This window comes from Geotrypetes seraphini, chromosome 15, assembly GCF_902459505.1.
Source record: "Geotrypetes seraphini chromosome 15, aGeoSer1.1, whole genome shotgun sequence".
NCBI classification, from domain to species: Eukaryota; Metazoa; Chordata; class Amphibia; order Gymnophiona; family Dermophiidae; genus Geotrypetes; species Geotrypetes seraphini.
In genome coordinates this window covers 18,242,747-18,257,228 of record NC_047098.1, presented here as the reverse complement: position 1 = coordinate 18,257,228, position 14,482 = coordinate 18,242,747, and the positions used below count along the sequence as shown (strand labels likewise).

General features: G+C 42.7%; 1 protein-coding gene across 6 annotated transcripts in view; it reads left to right on the top strand.

The window, feature by feature from the left end:
• The window catches only part of PLCH2 (phospholipase C eta 2), a 599,022-nt gene that overhangs the window by 54,243 nt on the left and 530,297 nt on the right, over nucleotides 1-14,482 (top strand). Inside the window, exon 1 of one of the 6 annotated variants that reach the window (XM_033921958.1) lies at nucleotides 2,996-3,691. The exons of the other annotated variants lie outside the window; for them this stretch is intronic. Within the exon in view, the coding sequence (XP_033777849.1) occupies nucleotides 3,595-3,691 (97 nt within the window). The 5' untranslated portion in view covers nucleotides 2,996-3,594. Of the gene's footprint in view, nucleotides 1-2,995; nucleotides 3,692-14,482 lie in introns of those variants that run through there. 6 annotated transcript variants of the gene reach the window in all.

Sequence of the window (14,482 nt, the reverse complement as noted above, 5' to 3'; positions counted from 1 at the left end):
TTCTGTCAGCAGAGCTGCCAAGTTACCCGTTCCAGGAGGGAGATTTTTTTGGCTGGTCCTGGTTTTAAACGTCCATCCCAAAGCAGTATAGTAGTTGAAGTCCATTATTCTATCCCTTGAAAGCTGCAGGTCCCCTAATGCACCAGAATGAGGTTTGACAGAAATCCAGGACCGGACAAAATGTCTCCCTCCTGGAATGGGTAACTTGGCAGCTCTGCTGTTAGATAAGTTTGCTTGCATGCGTCCACCGTGACTAGCCCAGCAGCAGCTGTTCCCATAGCATCAGGGTGGCTTCCAACAAAACATTAAACACCTATTTCTTCCTGGATTGAAACATAATCCCAAATCAAACAAAGTGATTCCAAGGCCCTCCTTCAAAAAAGATGTGTCCCATCAGCACAGAATGGGGAGCTGTTAGTTTAAAAAATAAGCCCTAAAGGTCTTTCTTACCACTGACCGCTAAGAGAAAGATTGAGAACTAGTTTGATGTCGTTTTAAAATGCTAAAAAAACAGAGCTTAATTTTAGAGCTACCAAATTTCCCAGTACCAGGAGGGAGACATTTGTCCAGTCCTAGTTTTAAATTTATATCTCAAAGCAGTGTGGGATTTGTAGTCCCTGATTTTTTCAATTGACATTAGTGCTGCAGATACCATAATGCATCAGGATAAAGTTGTCAGAAATCCAGGAGTGGTCTAAAATTTCTCTCCTGGAACTGGATAACTTGGAAGTTCTGAATTTCTTTAAATTTATACCCTGTATGTAATGTAGATATGTTGGGGGCAGGTCTGCTGCTGTACTGTATATCGTTTTAAGCAACACCTGCATTTTTAATCACCAGTTTAGAAGACATACGATGTCAGTCTTTCATGTAACTTTTACAATTTATTATCCAGTGGTAATCTGACCACAGCAAAGAGCCACAAATTAATCAAAGGAAGCGTTAGCTCTTTGCTCTTGTAACAGGAGGCGGAATTGTCTGAGGTTGGAGTGAGTGCATTGTGTGAAGGTTTTAACCACAACTGTAAGACAAATGTTATTATGGTAGAGTCTACTGATTAGGGACTGAGTATACAAATGATCCTATTTCTTCTGAGAAATAACGATTGGAAGGTGGGAGTCTATAACACACAGAAAGCTCTTATATCCAGAAGAATATCCCAGAAGCAGAATCTTGGAAGAAGTGTCTGTGTGGATTAACAAAAATACTTTGAACACAAATATCTGGAGCTTTAGGAATTTTCAAAGTGCCTTAAATAGATTTTTTTTTTTAAGTATTTTTCTCTGTATATCGGTTTCCTGAAATTTACCCAGCCTCAAGGTGACTGAAAGTCTGTACGGTTTTGCATAGGAATTGAATGTTAAAGCTATGATAAGAGGACGTGTTTCCCAGAAATGGTTATGTCCATGGTGAGAAGAGATGTTCCCATGGTACGTCTAGGTCCATGGTGAGAGGACGCGTTTCCCAGAAATGGTTATGTCCATGGTGAGAAGACGCGTTTCCCAGAAATGATTATGTCCATGGTGAGAAGAGATGTTCCCAGGGTATGTCTAAGTCCATGCTGAGAGGACGCATTTCCCAGAAATTGTTATATCCATGGTGAGAAGAGATGTTCCCAGGCTACGTCTAGGTCCATGGTGAGAGGATGTATTTCTCAGAAATGGTTATGTCCATGGTGAGAAGAGATGTTCCCAGGGTACGTCTAGGTTCATGGTGTGTACATCGCTTAGAATTTTGAATAAGCGATCAATCAAATTTATAATAAAATTTGAACTTGAAACTTGATATTCCCAGGGTACGTCTAGGTCCATGGTGAGAAGACGCATTTCTCAGAAATGGTTATGTCCATGGTGAGAGGAGATGTTCCCAGTGTACGTCTAGGTCCATGGTGAGAGGACGTATTTCTCAGAAATGGTTATGTGCATGGTGAGAAGAGATGTTCCTAGGGTACGTCTAGGTCCATGGTGAGAGGACGTGTTTCTCAGAAATGGTTATGTGCATGGTGAGAAGAGATGGTCCTAGGATACGTCTAGGTCCATGGTGAGAGGACGTGTTTCCCAGAAATGGTTATGACCGTGGTGAGAGGAGATGTTCCCAGGGTATGTCTAGGTCCATGGTGAGAGGACGTATTTCTCAGAAATGGTTATGTCCATGGTGAGAGGAGATGTTCCCAGTGTACGTCTAGGTCCATGGTGAGAGGACGTATTTCTCAGAAATGGTTATGTGCATGGTGAGAAGAGATGTTCCTAGGGTACGTCTAGGTCCATGGTGAGAGAACGTGTTTCTCAGAAATGGTTATGTGCATGGTGAGAAGAGATGGTCCTAGGATACGTCTAGGTCCATGGTGAGAGGACGTGTTTCCCAGAAATGGTTATGACCGTGGTGAGAGGAGATGTTCCCAGGGTATGTCTAGGTCCATGGTGAGAGGACGTATTTCTCAGAAATGGTTATATCCATGGTGAGAAGAGATGTTCTTAGGGTATGTCTAGGTCCATGGTGAGAGGACGTATTTCTCAGAAATGGTTATGACCGTGGTGAGAGGAGATGTTCCCAGGGTACGTCTAGGTCCATGGTGAGAGGACGTATTTCTCAGAAATGGTTATGTCCATGGTGTGAAGAGATGTTCTAGGGTACGTCTAGGTCCATGGTGAGAGGATGTGTTTCCCAGAAATGGTTATGACCGTGGTGAGAAGAGATGCTCCCAGGGTAGGGTTGATTGGGGAGATAAAGGATGTGACAATAGGATTTTACAGTTCACAGTTCACTTTATTTGCTATACTACAAATAGTTTTAACAAGGAATGAATAATAAAAAAAGAGAAGGTGCAAAAGGAGAGGAAATAGGGAAGATCTGAAGGACAAATTGACAAAAGAAAAAAGAGGGGAGGAGAATGAAAAAGGAATTTAAAAGAGAAGGCACAAAAGAGGAAAGATCTAAAGGACAAAAGAAGAGAGATGAGTTTAAAAGGCAAAGAAAGAAGAGAGAAGGAAGAAATAAGAGGACAGGAGGAGAGAAAAGAGGACAAAAGAGAAAGGGAGAGAAATGAGAGAGAGGAGTTTAAAAGAAGAAGAAAGAAGAGGAAAGGATGAATAACAATAAAAGAGAGAAAGACGGGCAAAGGTTAAGACAGAGAAAAAAGGAGAAAGAGAAAGAATCATCTGGAAGAGAAGAGTGAGCATTCTTTGTGAGTGTGATTCCTTTGTCTGACCTGTGAACTGAGCAGCAGGCTGTGTAAGGCCTTTTTCAAGAGGAAATATTTTGAATTTCTGTGCATGTGGGTGGGAGGAAGTTATACAGATTATTCAATATCAACAATAATGCCTTTTCCACTTCTGGTGCTGGCCTTACATTCCTAGCAGAGGGGGCAGATGCAGTGCAAAGTCTCCGGACACAACAGAGCCGCTCTGGTTCTGATTCGTAGCCTGGCTCTTGACTCTACATTGAGGCTAGCGCGCTAGATCCCTTCACCTTGGATGGCCCGGCTTCAGATCTCCACCTGAGACGCAAGGGCTGTGAGTTGGATGGTTTGAGCTTGGTTCATCAAGAAAAACTCCTCCTGGAAGCGGCTGGGTGCTGGAGAGATTCAGGACTGAAATGGCAGAGACAGCACAGGTTGGAAATGTACAATACCACGGGAGGAGCAGCTTTGGCCTATGGCTTAGATTCATCTGTGAATCAAGAGATATGGGAGGTGAGTCAGAATCTGTTCTTGGTCAGTGGTTCCCAACCCTGTCCTGGAGGACCACCAGGCCAATCGGGTTTTCAGGCTTGCCCTAATGAATATGCATGAGAGAAATTTGCATATAGTGGAAGTGACAGGCATGCAAATCTGCTCCTTGCATATTCATTAGGGCTGGGCAGAAAGCCCGATTGGCCTGGTGGTCCTCCAGGACAGGGTTGGGGGGGTCACTGCTCTAAGTGACCTTGGGGAGTCACATTATCTCTCTGTTTGACCCTAGAGGAGTCACATTTTCTTCTCCTCACTCTTCATAAACACTTTTGTGCTAGGTAAGTGCCAGAGCATCCATTCCAGAGATGGTTGCATGTATATTTCTTACTTAGTCAACTGTGACGCGCTTTGCTATGAGTTGACTGGTGCATGATATTGTTATGTTGTAGGAATGATCTGCGGAAAAACATGGCACCTCCAATACTAAACCCATCTCTTGAGCACTATCCAAAGTAAAAGGGTGATAATGTTGTAAGGACTGGTAGAATCACAGATTAATCAAGCTGTGTGAGTGATATCTCACTCTATAGGTCACAGATTGATGAGGTATGAGGCTGATTTCCATAGGGTGACGAGCTGTGTGGATGAGTTACAGGGTGACGAGCTGTGTGAGTGGTACTTTACAGGTTGATGAGGGGTGTGGCTTATATCCATAAGGTGACAAGCTTTTCATTTCATTTCATATCGCGGAAACAAAAAAGGTGTCAAGAAAAGCGTGGAATAACGTGTAAGTTTCATTCTCTTCTTGGTTGGGCTGAGAACTTTTCAGTGGCCCCTCAAGTAAAGTAAAGCCTGTTATTTACCAGCAAGAAAGAAGACTGTTGAGATACAAAGGACGAGTGAGAATTTGGTGCCTGTATACCTGGATGGTTTAAATGTGTCTGAGGGCAGCGCACAAGCAAATGAGTGCCATGAGTAGATAAAACACACTTCAGTTCTTCCCAAACCTCTCTCCCAATTGGGGTCAGATTTGCACTCAAAGCTGTAACGTTTAAGAGGCCTCCTTCGATTAAGTAAGAAGTAAATTTTAGGTTTAGTAGGTCTCCATGCTTGTGAAAGAGTGTGCATAAAATACTACCTTACAAACATTTTTATTAGTTATTATGATGTAGTATTTAATAAAAATGAGGCCCCTTGTAATATACAGTATATGCAAATCAACCCTGCTCCCAGTGCATAAAGAGTCCCCTAATGGCAGGCTTAAAAGTTAACAGTTAATAATACTGTACATAGACACAGTAAATTCCAAGGCAAAAAGTTAACTGGGAGAATCTTCTTAATTCTAATAAAATTCCATGTATTGGTCTCTCCAACAGTGTAATAATAATAATAACAGTTTATATACCGCAGGACCGTGAAGTTCTATGCGGTTTACAATGATTAAAAGATGGTACAGAATGAGTGAACTTAACAGAGTTAAAAACTAGTGATTAACAACTCTAGGGATCAGTTATTGTGGAGAAAGAGTTCTGCGGGTCATCTGCCTAGAAATTAAATTCTCCATACGTAGTAGGCGTATGCAATTGTTCTAGATCTTTACCCCATAGTTCTGCCTGAGGTGAGAAAAGGCGTTGATGATGTCTTTTGAGTTTACATCCTCTAACTCAGGGATCTCAGAGTCCCTCCTTGAGGGCCGCAATCCAGTCGGGTTTTCAGGATTTCCCCAATGAATATGCATTGAAAGCAGTGCATGCACATAGATCTCACGCGTATTCGTTGGGGAAATCCTGAAAACCCGACTGGATTGCGGCCCTCAAGGAGGGACTTTGAGACCCCTGCTCTAACTGGAGGGGAAACAAAGTTGAAATGTGAGCTTCAAAAACTGAGATACGAAAACAAGGCGTAGAGTCCTAAAAAACAATCCAGCCAATATGCAGCTCAAAGCGGGTTAATGGCTTTCAAGTCACTGACCAAAGGCAGTCAGTGACTCAGATGTAGGGGCAGGCTAAAGTGGGCGGGGCTAGGGCATGGTGGGGTGGTCCAAGTTAAAATCCTTGGAGTGTGGAGGGGGAGGGGACGTTAGTGGGCGGGGCTTGGGAGGCTTAGCCTCCTGAAGCCTCTTATACAGGGTGCCTGTGCCCCTGACCGTCATGGGGCTGAACCTAAGCTGGATAGTCAGTGCCAGGGCAATGTCCAGGCACCCGCACTGACCATCCGGATCAACTGCTGACCTAGGAATCAAGTGAGTGCTGACTGATATTCAGTGCTGGCATCTGTATAGCTAAGCAGGCAAAGATAAGATCGTCTTTTGTGCTCGGTTAGCTATGCGTAGGGTTATCAGACGACAGGATTTACCCAGACGTGTCCTCTGTGTAGGGAACTGTCCGGGTGTCTGGACATCTTTCTAACCTGTAAGGAGTTTGTCCAGGTTTTCAGCTCATAGCTGTGTCTGGGAGGGCCTCCGAGCATGCGAGGATGTAATGCAATGACATCACACACATGCGGGTGGGCATGTGACATCATGCGTCACATCTGTGCATGCTCAGGGGCCCTCCCAGACACAGTCATGAGCCTAAGAGGAGATTTGTGTGGGGGTAGAATGGGGCAGGGCTGGGGCGGAATGGGGCGTTGCTGGGGGCGGGGCCAAGTGTCCTGGTTTTTACTTCGGGAAATCTGGTAACCCTAGCTATGCGCGCATCAGCTCTGAATATGGCTGATGCTTGCATAACTGTTGACTCCTCCCTGATTCCACCCATGGACCACTCTGGCACTAACCACAATGTGTGGTTAACTGCCGCTGAGTGTCCAGGTACAGCCCACTGAGTGGGGTTTAAGTGGGTAGGAGCCTAGGGTTGTCAGATTTTACTATGGTAAAATCTGCCCCCAGGCCCGCCCAGTTCCACCCATCCCCGCCACGTTATGCCCCAATCCCATCCCCAATCCCACCATAGCCCTGCCCCCCACTGCCTGCTCTTGTCGTACCCCTGATGAACCCCCTGTTCTTCCGATGACCCCCTGCCACCCTTATCTTGTTTACAAAGGCCGGCCAGAGGGATGCCTACTTCCTTCGGCCAGCAGGCCCGCCTCTTCAAAATGGTGAGCCTTCTCCCCAGTGTATTCTGGGATGCGCCAGGGAGGGGCCTAAGGTTCTGATTGGCACAGGTTGCTTAAGGCCCCTCCTATGTATCTGGTGAGAGGCTTAAGGCTCTGATTGGCCTAGATGCCTAAGGCCTCTCCCATAAGAGAGGCCTTAAGCAACCTGGGCCAATCAGAGCCATAGGCCCCTCCCCAGTGCATCCCAGAATGCATTTTGGAGGGGAAGGCCTACCATTTTGAAGAGGCGAGCCTGCTGGCCAAAGGGAGTAGAATCCCTCCGGCTGGCTTTCATAAACATGATAAAGGGGGGGCCGGGGTCATTGGAGGCATGACGGCGGTGACGGGAGTGAGTGAGCATCCCTCCCGCTGCCAGGAGCTGGTGATGTCGAGGGGTTGCTTGACGGTGGGAGGGAGTGGCCATCTCACTCGCTGCTGAGGGAGGGGGGTTGCTTGGAAAAACATGAGGGAGTGGGCATCTCTCCCGCTGCTGGGTGAGTGTCGGGGGGAGGATTTGCTTTATGACAGCTGCGGGAGGGAGTGGGCATCCCTCCTGCTGATCTTCAATTTGGGGTCTTTTATTTGTGCGTTTATTCTGTGCATATGCCGATCTCCATGTGATCGTCACATGCAAATTTAGTGACCTTCCGGGAACCTCATTTGCTTGCGCATTTTTAAAAGAATGACTCATCTTTTTGAAATCGTTACAGTAGCAGCCCATCAGATGTTACCGCAAACATTGGAGAATCTTCCCCTCAGTACAGTACAGCTTCACCCCCTCTGTTGAGGAATGATTAGGCTCCTCCCTTAAACTCAGAGTTTTATATTTCCCTTCAATCCTATTGGACCATCTTCGTAGGATAGACAACCCCCTGTTCAGATCTAAATGGTTCCTTTCTGGAATGGTGGGGGGGGGCACCTAAAATGTTCTTTACTCACAGGGATAACTAGATGGACTGGATGACCAGTTGATACATATTATGTGTGTGTTTTACAAAAGAAAAATGATCATATTGTTCTATTGATAGAGCCCACCTGTTCTCCATCTCTGTCAGGGGAAAGTTTGGATTTTAGAGACAGTTTTTCAGATCTGCTTCTGTTCAGCAGAATTATCTGCTGCAGTTTGCACCATTGCAAGAGGTGCTTATTAAAAAGCTGCCACTAGAGGGCGACAGCACACTTTGTGATGATCCTCTTGTACGCCCCTCTCCCAACTTCCTCCCCAACATTGCAGAACTGAGCTGTGCAGATGGTAAGAACCAGGGAGCACAAGGAACAAAAAACACTTTCTTTTCCATATAGAATTTATATTGTGGTCAAAGTTAAAACAGAATGTACTGCAGATTAATTTGAAATCTCTCTCCATCCTGACCCACCAGCCTGCTCTGCAGCTTAAGGTGAACAACAGATGGTTGCAGGTAATAAAGGACAGGCTGATCCACTCCTGTCTTTTACTCCCCAGTTCATCTATGGCAGAGCTTCTGAAACCTGTCCTGGGGATTGCACAGCCAGTTAGGTATTCACAGAATGTTCACAATGAATATGCATAAGGTAAATTTACATATATTGGGTTTCCAGTCTTTGCAGATTAATTCCTTTCATAGTCTTCATGAGTATTAATCGTGTAGGACTGGCTGTGGAGTTTTTAGGACAGGTTTGGGAAGCTCTAATCTATGGATTTACATGTTCAGTTCTTTAAGTGTGGAAGGAGTCAGGACTGCAAGTCAATAAATGCAGTAGAGTAAAACCAGGACTGGATCCCTATCCCATGTCTGCCCTTTGTATCCCCTCCACCAGATTCCTGTACAATAAACAGAGTGATGATGCAAACCTTCCTTGCACCCAAACACCTTCCCTGTATCCAGGGAGAGGTACTTTGCGTTGAGGTTTGCAGACATGCCATGCTACCCAGTTCCAGGCTAGGGATGATTTGGCCAGTCCTGGTTTTGAGCTTACCTTCCAAAGCAGTGTGGGATTTGTAGTGCCTGATCCTGCCCATTGAAATCACTGCTGCAAAGCTCATAATGCAACAGCATGAGGTGTTCAGAAATGCAGGTCTATCCCCAAATCTCCAACCTGGAGCTGGGTAACTTGGCATGTTTGGGTTTGCACTTTGCACACCCAAATGTTTTGAAAAGGTGGCAGCCCCCTGGAGCCCAGTCTGTTCACTTGAAAGCGAAGAATAAAACAACTAGAATTCAAAATAAACAGGACTGAACAAAAAAAATGTAAAGGCTGAAGAAGGTTATATAAGTAGCACACAGACTGAACCTATCTAAAATGAAGACTAAGTTTCAGTAGGTTTAGTTATAAAATGTATCTTCTGTGATGTTAGTCTGTTTGGTTTTGCTTGCAAGGACCAAACACTGCAGGGCCCTCCCATATCAGAGAGAAGGATGCAGCTCTCCAGAGCAAACTATAGCACAGTACTTTGGCTGGCCACAAGGTGTCATTGTACAAACATGTCTTAGTTCTACTAGAGAATGACATGGGGACAAATTTGTCCCCGTCCCCTCGGGAACTCAATTTCTCCATCTCGTCCCTGTGAATTTTGTTGTTGACCCTGCCCCTGCACCATTCCTGTAAGATCTGCCTTAACCGCACAAGCCTCGAACACTTATGATTTTAAAGTGACAGAGGACGGAGCTTAGGCATTGGTGGAATGAGGCATTATGACATCACAATCTGAGCTCTAGAATGTTGCTACTTAGGATTCTAAAGTGTTTGAGGCTTGTGCAGATGAAGACGGAGCTTAGGCATTGGTGGAATGAGGCATTATGACATCACAAGCTGAGCTCTAGAATGTTGCTACTTATGATTCTAAAGTGTTTGAGGCTTGTGCAGATGAGGACAGAGCTTGCAAGAATGGGGCAGGGGCAAGAAAAGAACTTGCAGGGATGGGAAAATGAGTTCCGTAGCTTTGTAAAAGGGGCCCTTGGTTAGCACTTTGAACTGGTTAGCGCAGTAGACTGAGAACCAGAGAGATCAGGGTTCAAATCCTGCTTCTTCCGTTAATATTCCTTGTGACCTTCTCAAGTCACTTCATCCTCCATTACTCATACTTCAGGTATAAAAGTATACTAGTAGACCGCAAAGACATAGAAATACCTATTGTATCTGAAAGTGGTTCATCATAGCTTGAATTTGGAAAAAGTAAGCAAAATCAAATTCCTTCCCAGTTTTTCAATTTGCTAATTAATTTTGCCAGTACTGTATTCTGTAAAAGTCACAAATCTTTGGTCACAAACTTTAATAGGAAACTTTCCAATAAAAAAAGTTAAGAAAATATTTTTTTTCCTGTTACATCTGCCGTTTTCTTATTAATTTCACATCAAGAAAGTTGCTGGAAATAGTTTTTTTTAAAAAATTTTTTTCCCACAAAGCCTGGCTTTTGATGCTTTCCACATTTTCTCACCCAGCTATATTTTTAAAATGCTGACCCTCTTCATAGTCCATACAAGTGGGCAGTGAAGAGGCACCCATAGACCCCTATTTAAAGGGGACAGTTCTCTTTTTTAATAACATCAGTTAATCCCTGTGCAATAATATCAGTTAACTTCTTTTCCCTTAAATATACCTTTATACTTTTATAATGACATTTTTTAGGCCTTTTTATTTTCCTTATCTCCCTAATGTGTTTTCCTTTTATGTTCTCTTTAAACAAAAATTGTATTTCTTCCCCATTTTCCCACTGTTTCTAGTTTTCTTCTTGTCCCAAGGATGTTACCCTCGTTCGTGTAGTAGAACATTATGTATAAGTTAGTTTTGTTTTTAAACTCTGTTTTTATTTGTTTTTATTTTTGTAAAACGCTTTGAAATTGGAAAAGCGTTTAATCAAACAATTTAATAAACTTGAAAAACTTGAAAAGGTCATCAACAGAACAATTTCCCGCACCATCCTCAATCTACTGCCACTGGGGAAAACAAGAGCAAAATATTAGTTTAAACAACTCTTTATGTCTAGCAATAAAGAGAAATTATCGCAAGTGACACACATGGGCAGGTACACCTAGAATCCTTGTTTATGGGCCATGGTCAGCCCCAAAAATGAAATTATTGATCAGCTACTTGTCTGAAACTAGGGTTATCCATGTGAATCTAACAGGCTGATGCAGCCTTGGTTTTGTTCTATTGCATGATTGGGTCTGCAATTCAGATTTTCTTAGGGAGATCAAAGGGACTGGACTACAAATCCCTGCATGCCATTGGGCAAAATCCAGGATTTCATCAGCCTGATTGGTGAGAACCTCATATGGCTTTTTGCATATTAGTATATACAGCAGGTCCACATTTCTTGAATTCTGTTCATGAGACTGAGTTACACAATCAGAAGTGCTGTCAGGCAGTTCAGAATTATTACATATTTGAGTACGTTAAGATTTAATAGCATCAAATGCTGAAAAGACACACCTCATGCTTCCGTACAGGATGCACGTAGTGTCTGAACATGCATTTTAAGCATTCTTATCAATAAACCTAGTAAAATCAGAATTAACATAACCCTGAGGGTTAAATTTATATCAAGTAGCTTTTGCTACTGACAAAAAACTTCAAAATAGTGAGTCATTTAAAAATAATTTATAGATGGAATGATGCTATAATCAGATGTCAAATCCATGCAAGATAGCCCTGCCTCCCTCCAAATATTGCATCTATAGATACAATTTTTAGCTGTATGCAAAGAATCCTGTTTTCTCCAGGACTGAACTGGATGTGCAAAGCTGGGACTTTCACAGTGTACGATTAAGGTGACAAAAACCCCCCATCTGTGGTGGTGTGGGTGTGTGTGCATGGGAGGGTGTTGTCGGGTTGCTGGATGGATTGGGAGTGGTGTGGCTGGTGTGGTTTGTGGGGTGGGCGTGGGACTGGCAGGTGTGTGGTTGTTTGGGGTGGGGTATTAACACAAAATGTCAATTGTGATGGACGTGCACCCATGGGGTCTTTTGTATAGGGTATTTATCTGGTTGGCCTTCTCTTTTATGTTGTTTCCGACTGTTGTCGCTGGCTCTGTTTCGGCTGTTAAGCCCGTGGATGTATGTTCTTTTGCAATTGTTAATAAAGATATTGAAAAAAAAAAAAAAAAAAGGTGACAAAAACCCCCAAACCCAAACCGTATGAAAAATAACTTGCAGCTCTCTAATGGTCAATTACGAGGTTTGTTAAAAAATTACATTACATTAGTGTCTTCTATTCCGCCAATACCTTTTGGATCTAGGCCGATTACATAAGAATTGGTCTGGGCATACCCAGTGAAAATAGAAGATAGATAATTAGAAGAAGCATTAGGTTCTGGGGATATATTGAGAAGGTTAGTTTGACTTGACAAATTTCCTGAATAACTTGGTTTTTAATTCTCTCCTGAATACCCTTCCTTCTTAATTTTTTCCAACTTAGAGGAAAACAGAGTGCAACGTATACCAGGCATAAAACAGTATGCTTAAAATCAACACGTTTACATCATTTTCGATATAAATAATAAATGCCCCTGCAGCCCCATATGTTTATAGACTGCAGAGTCCGCTGTTGATATATTTTGTTAATTTAAACTTAGGGTTTTGGTGTTTGAAATTGCTATCTGAGCACAATGTGAAATAGTCTTCAAGCTTCATTCATCTGGGATTTCTTTAAGAAGCTTAACTTAGGAATGGAGGAGGGTGGAGAGTTGTACAACATTTTCTCTTTTCAGCTGATATGATTTACAGAACGGTTTGCTACCATATCTGTTATAATACTTAAGTTGCTTTTGTCGTGCTATGGGCTACTGCAGAGTGGAAAAGGAATCGGAAGCATGGGATGTGTTTTTTTCATTGTGCTTTATTATTTGCATGATCAGATATCACATGAATGAAGCATAAATATTAGAAACATAGGCATTTCCCCCAATGAAAGATTAGCTTTGATGGATGCTCCGTTCAATTATTCTTTATAAATCACTCAGTGCTGTTGCTGTCCTTTTCTCAGTGCTGAGCTATGTGGCTCCATGCCCTTTCATTCTCTGTGGGTTTCTGCCTGAGCGTTTTCCCCATTTTGGGTCTAAGGAAAAATGCAGAGAACATCTGGCCCCAGGTGAGTTTCTACTTTGTTCTGAATGATTCTTGTGATTAGGAATATCAGAGATTGTAGGGATGCAACTAGAACATAAGAATAGCCTTACAAGTTCAAGTTTCAAGTTTTATTGATTTTGATAAATCGCCTATTTTGTACTAAGCGAGCAACAATTAAAAAGAAATGCTATACATAATTTTAAAAGAGGTACATAAAAACTTCGGACAGACAATACTGACAAACTTGAGAAACAATGGGAAGGGATAAAGTAGGTTAAAGTTACATATTGCGTTTCTCAGAGGAGAAGAAAGTGAAAATATGAAAGAGGAAAAAACATTAGGGTTGGGGGTTTAGAAAGTCATATTGAGAGAAGTTGAGAAAAAAAGAAATAGGAATTATTTAAAATTGCTAATTAAAAAAAAAAAAATAAAAAAAAAAATAGTAAGTGAGAAGGTTTTAAATATTAAAAGAAGTTTTTAAAAAGAAAGTTTTTAGGTTAGATTTAAATAAGTTCAGGTCTTACTGGGTCAAACCAATGGTCCATCAAGCCCAGTAGCCCGTTCTCACGGTGGCCAATCCAGGTCACTAGTACCTGGCCAAAACCCAAAGTGCTAGGTTCACTAAAGTCCACAAATCGATCCTATTCGTGTCCTATCCGTATCCGAGTCATTCTGGCCAATTGATTCAGTAAAGCTTGTCCATGCAAATGATCAAATCGTAAACACCCCCCCATTCGTGCACATGTCTCGCTGTAACATCGATCGTCACATGTGCGCACTGTCTCCTTGTTGGTTATGAAGCACATAACGCATGCGCTAGCTCTTTAGGACTTCACTGTGTAGAAATGGGGCGGGGTTTAATCGCGGACGTCATTGGCGGGATCCAAATGCGCCTACTGCAAAGCATTGTTGTCATAAAAAGTGCAATATAAGAACTGTAATTTTTACAAACCTCTCTTTTTTCCTTAAGTGCTGTTGCAAGCTGTATAAGCTGTGACCGTAGCTTTTTGAAAAATTTGTTGGAGAGGTTTAAGGAGAAATAGCATCGGAGGTTTGTGAGCGAGCTGCGGAATTCTTTGAGTTTGTCCTTTTTTTATGGATCGATCTTGAAGTTTATTGCGTGCTTCCAAACAGCTTAACAACTCAGGAAAAGAACTGTTAAGTTGCTAGAAGGCACAACAGTTAACAGCAGTTAAATGCGCTGGGATCACGCGCTGTTATATACAGCCTACGAATCCCAGGAGGCTGTGCGGCTCTTTCTGCCGTGAAACACGAAGCAACCAAAGGCGACCCCGTGATGTCAGATGCACGTGACAATCTAGCTGGAAGGAAGGGGAGGAGGGATAGCTGGCACTTAAAAGTTATTTTTGATTTTTTTTTTAAATTTGGCATTGATATATGAAATGTACAATGCGCAAGGAGAGCACAGGGTTAATCCGCGATTTTCTTGCCATGCGCATTACAAATCCGAGATTCACTCCTGCGCTCATTATGCGCATTCCAATAAAAATTTTTAAAAAATATTTCTAACGCTTATGTACCTGAAAGTTTACATATATTTAAAGCTTAGATATATTTTGGATATTTTGCGGGGTAGATATATATTTTTTATGGGGGTTCTTAACATGCACGCGGCAGTTGCTAGGCAGGAATAGTTGGCGAGGATGTAAAGCGA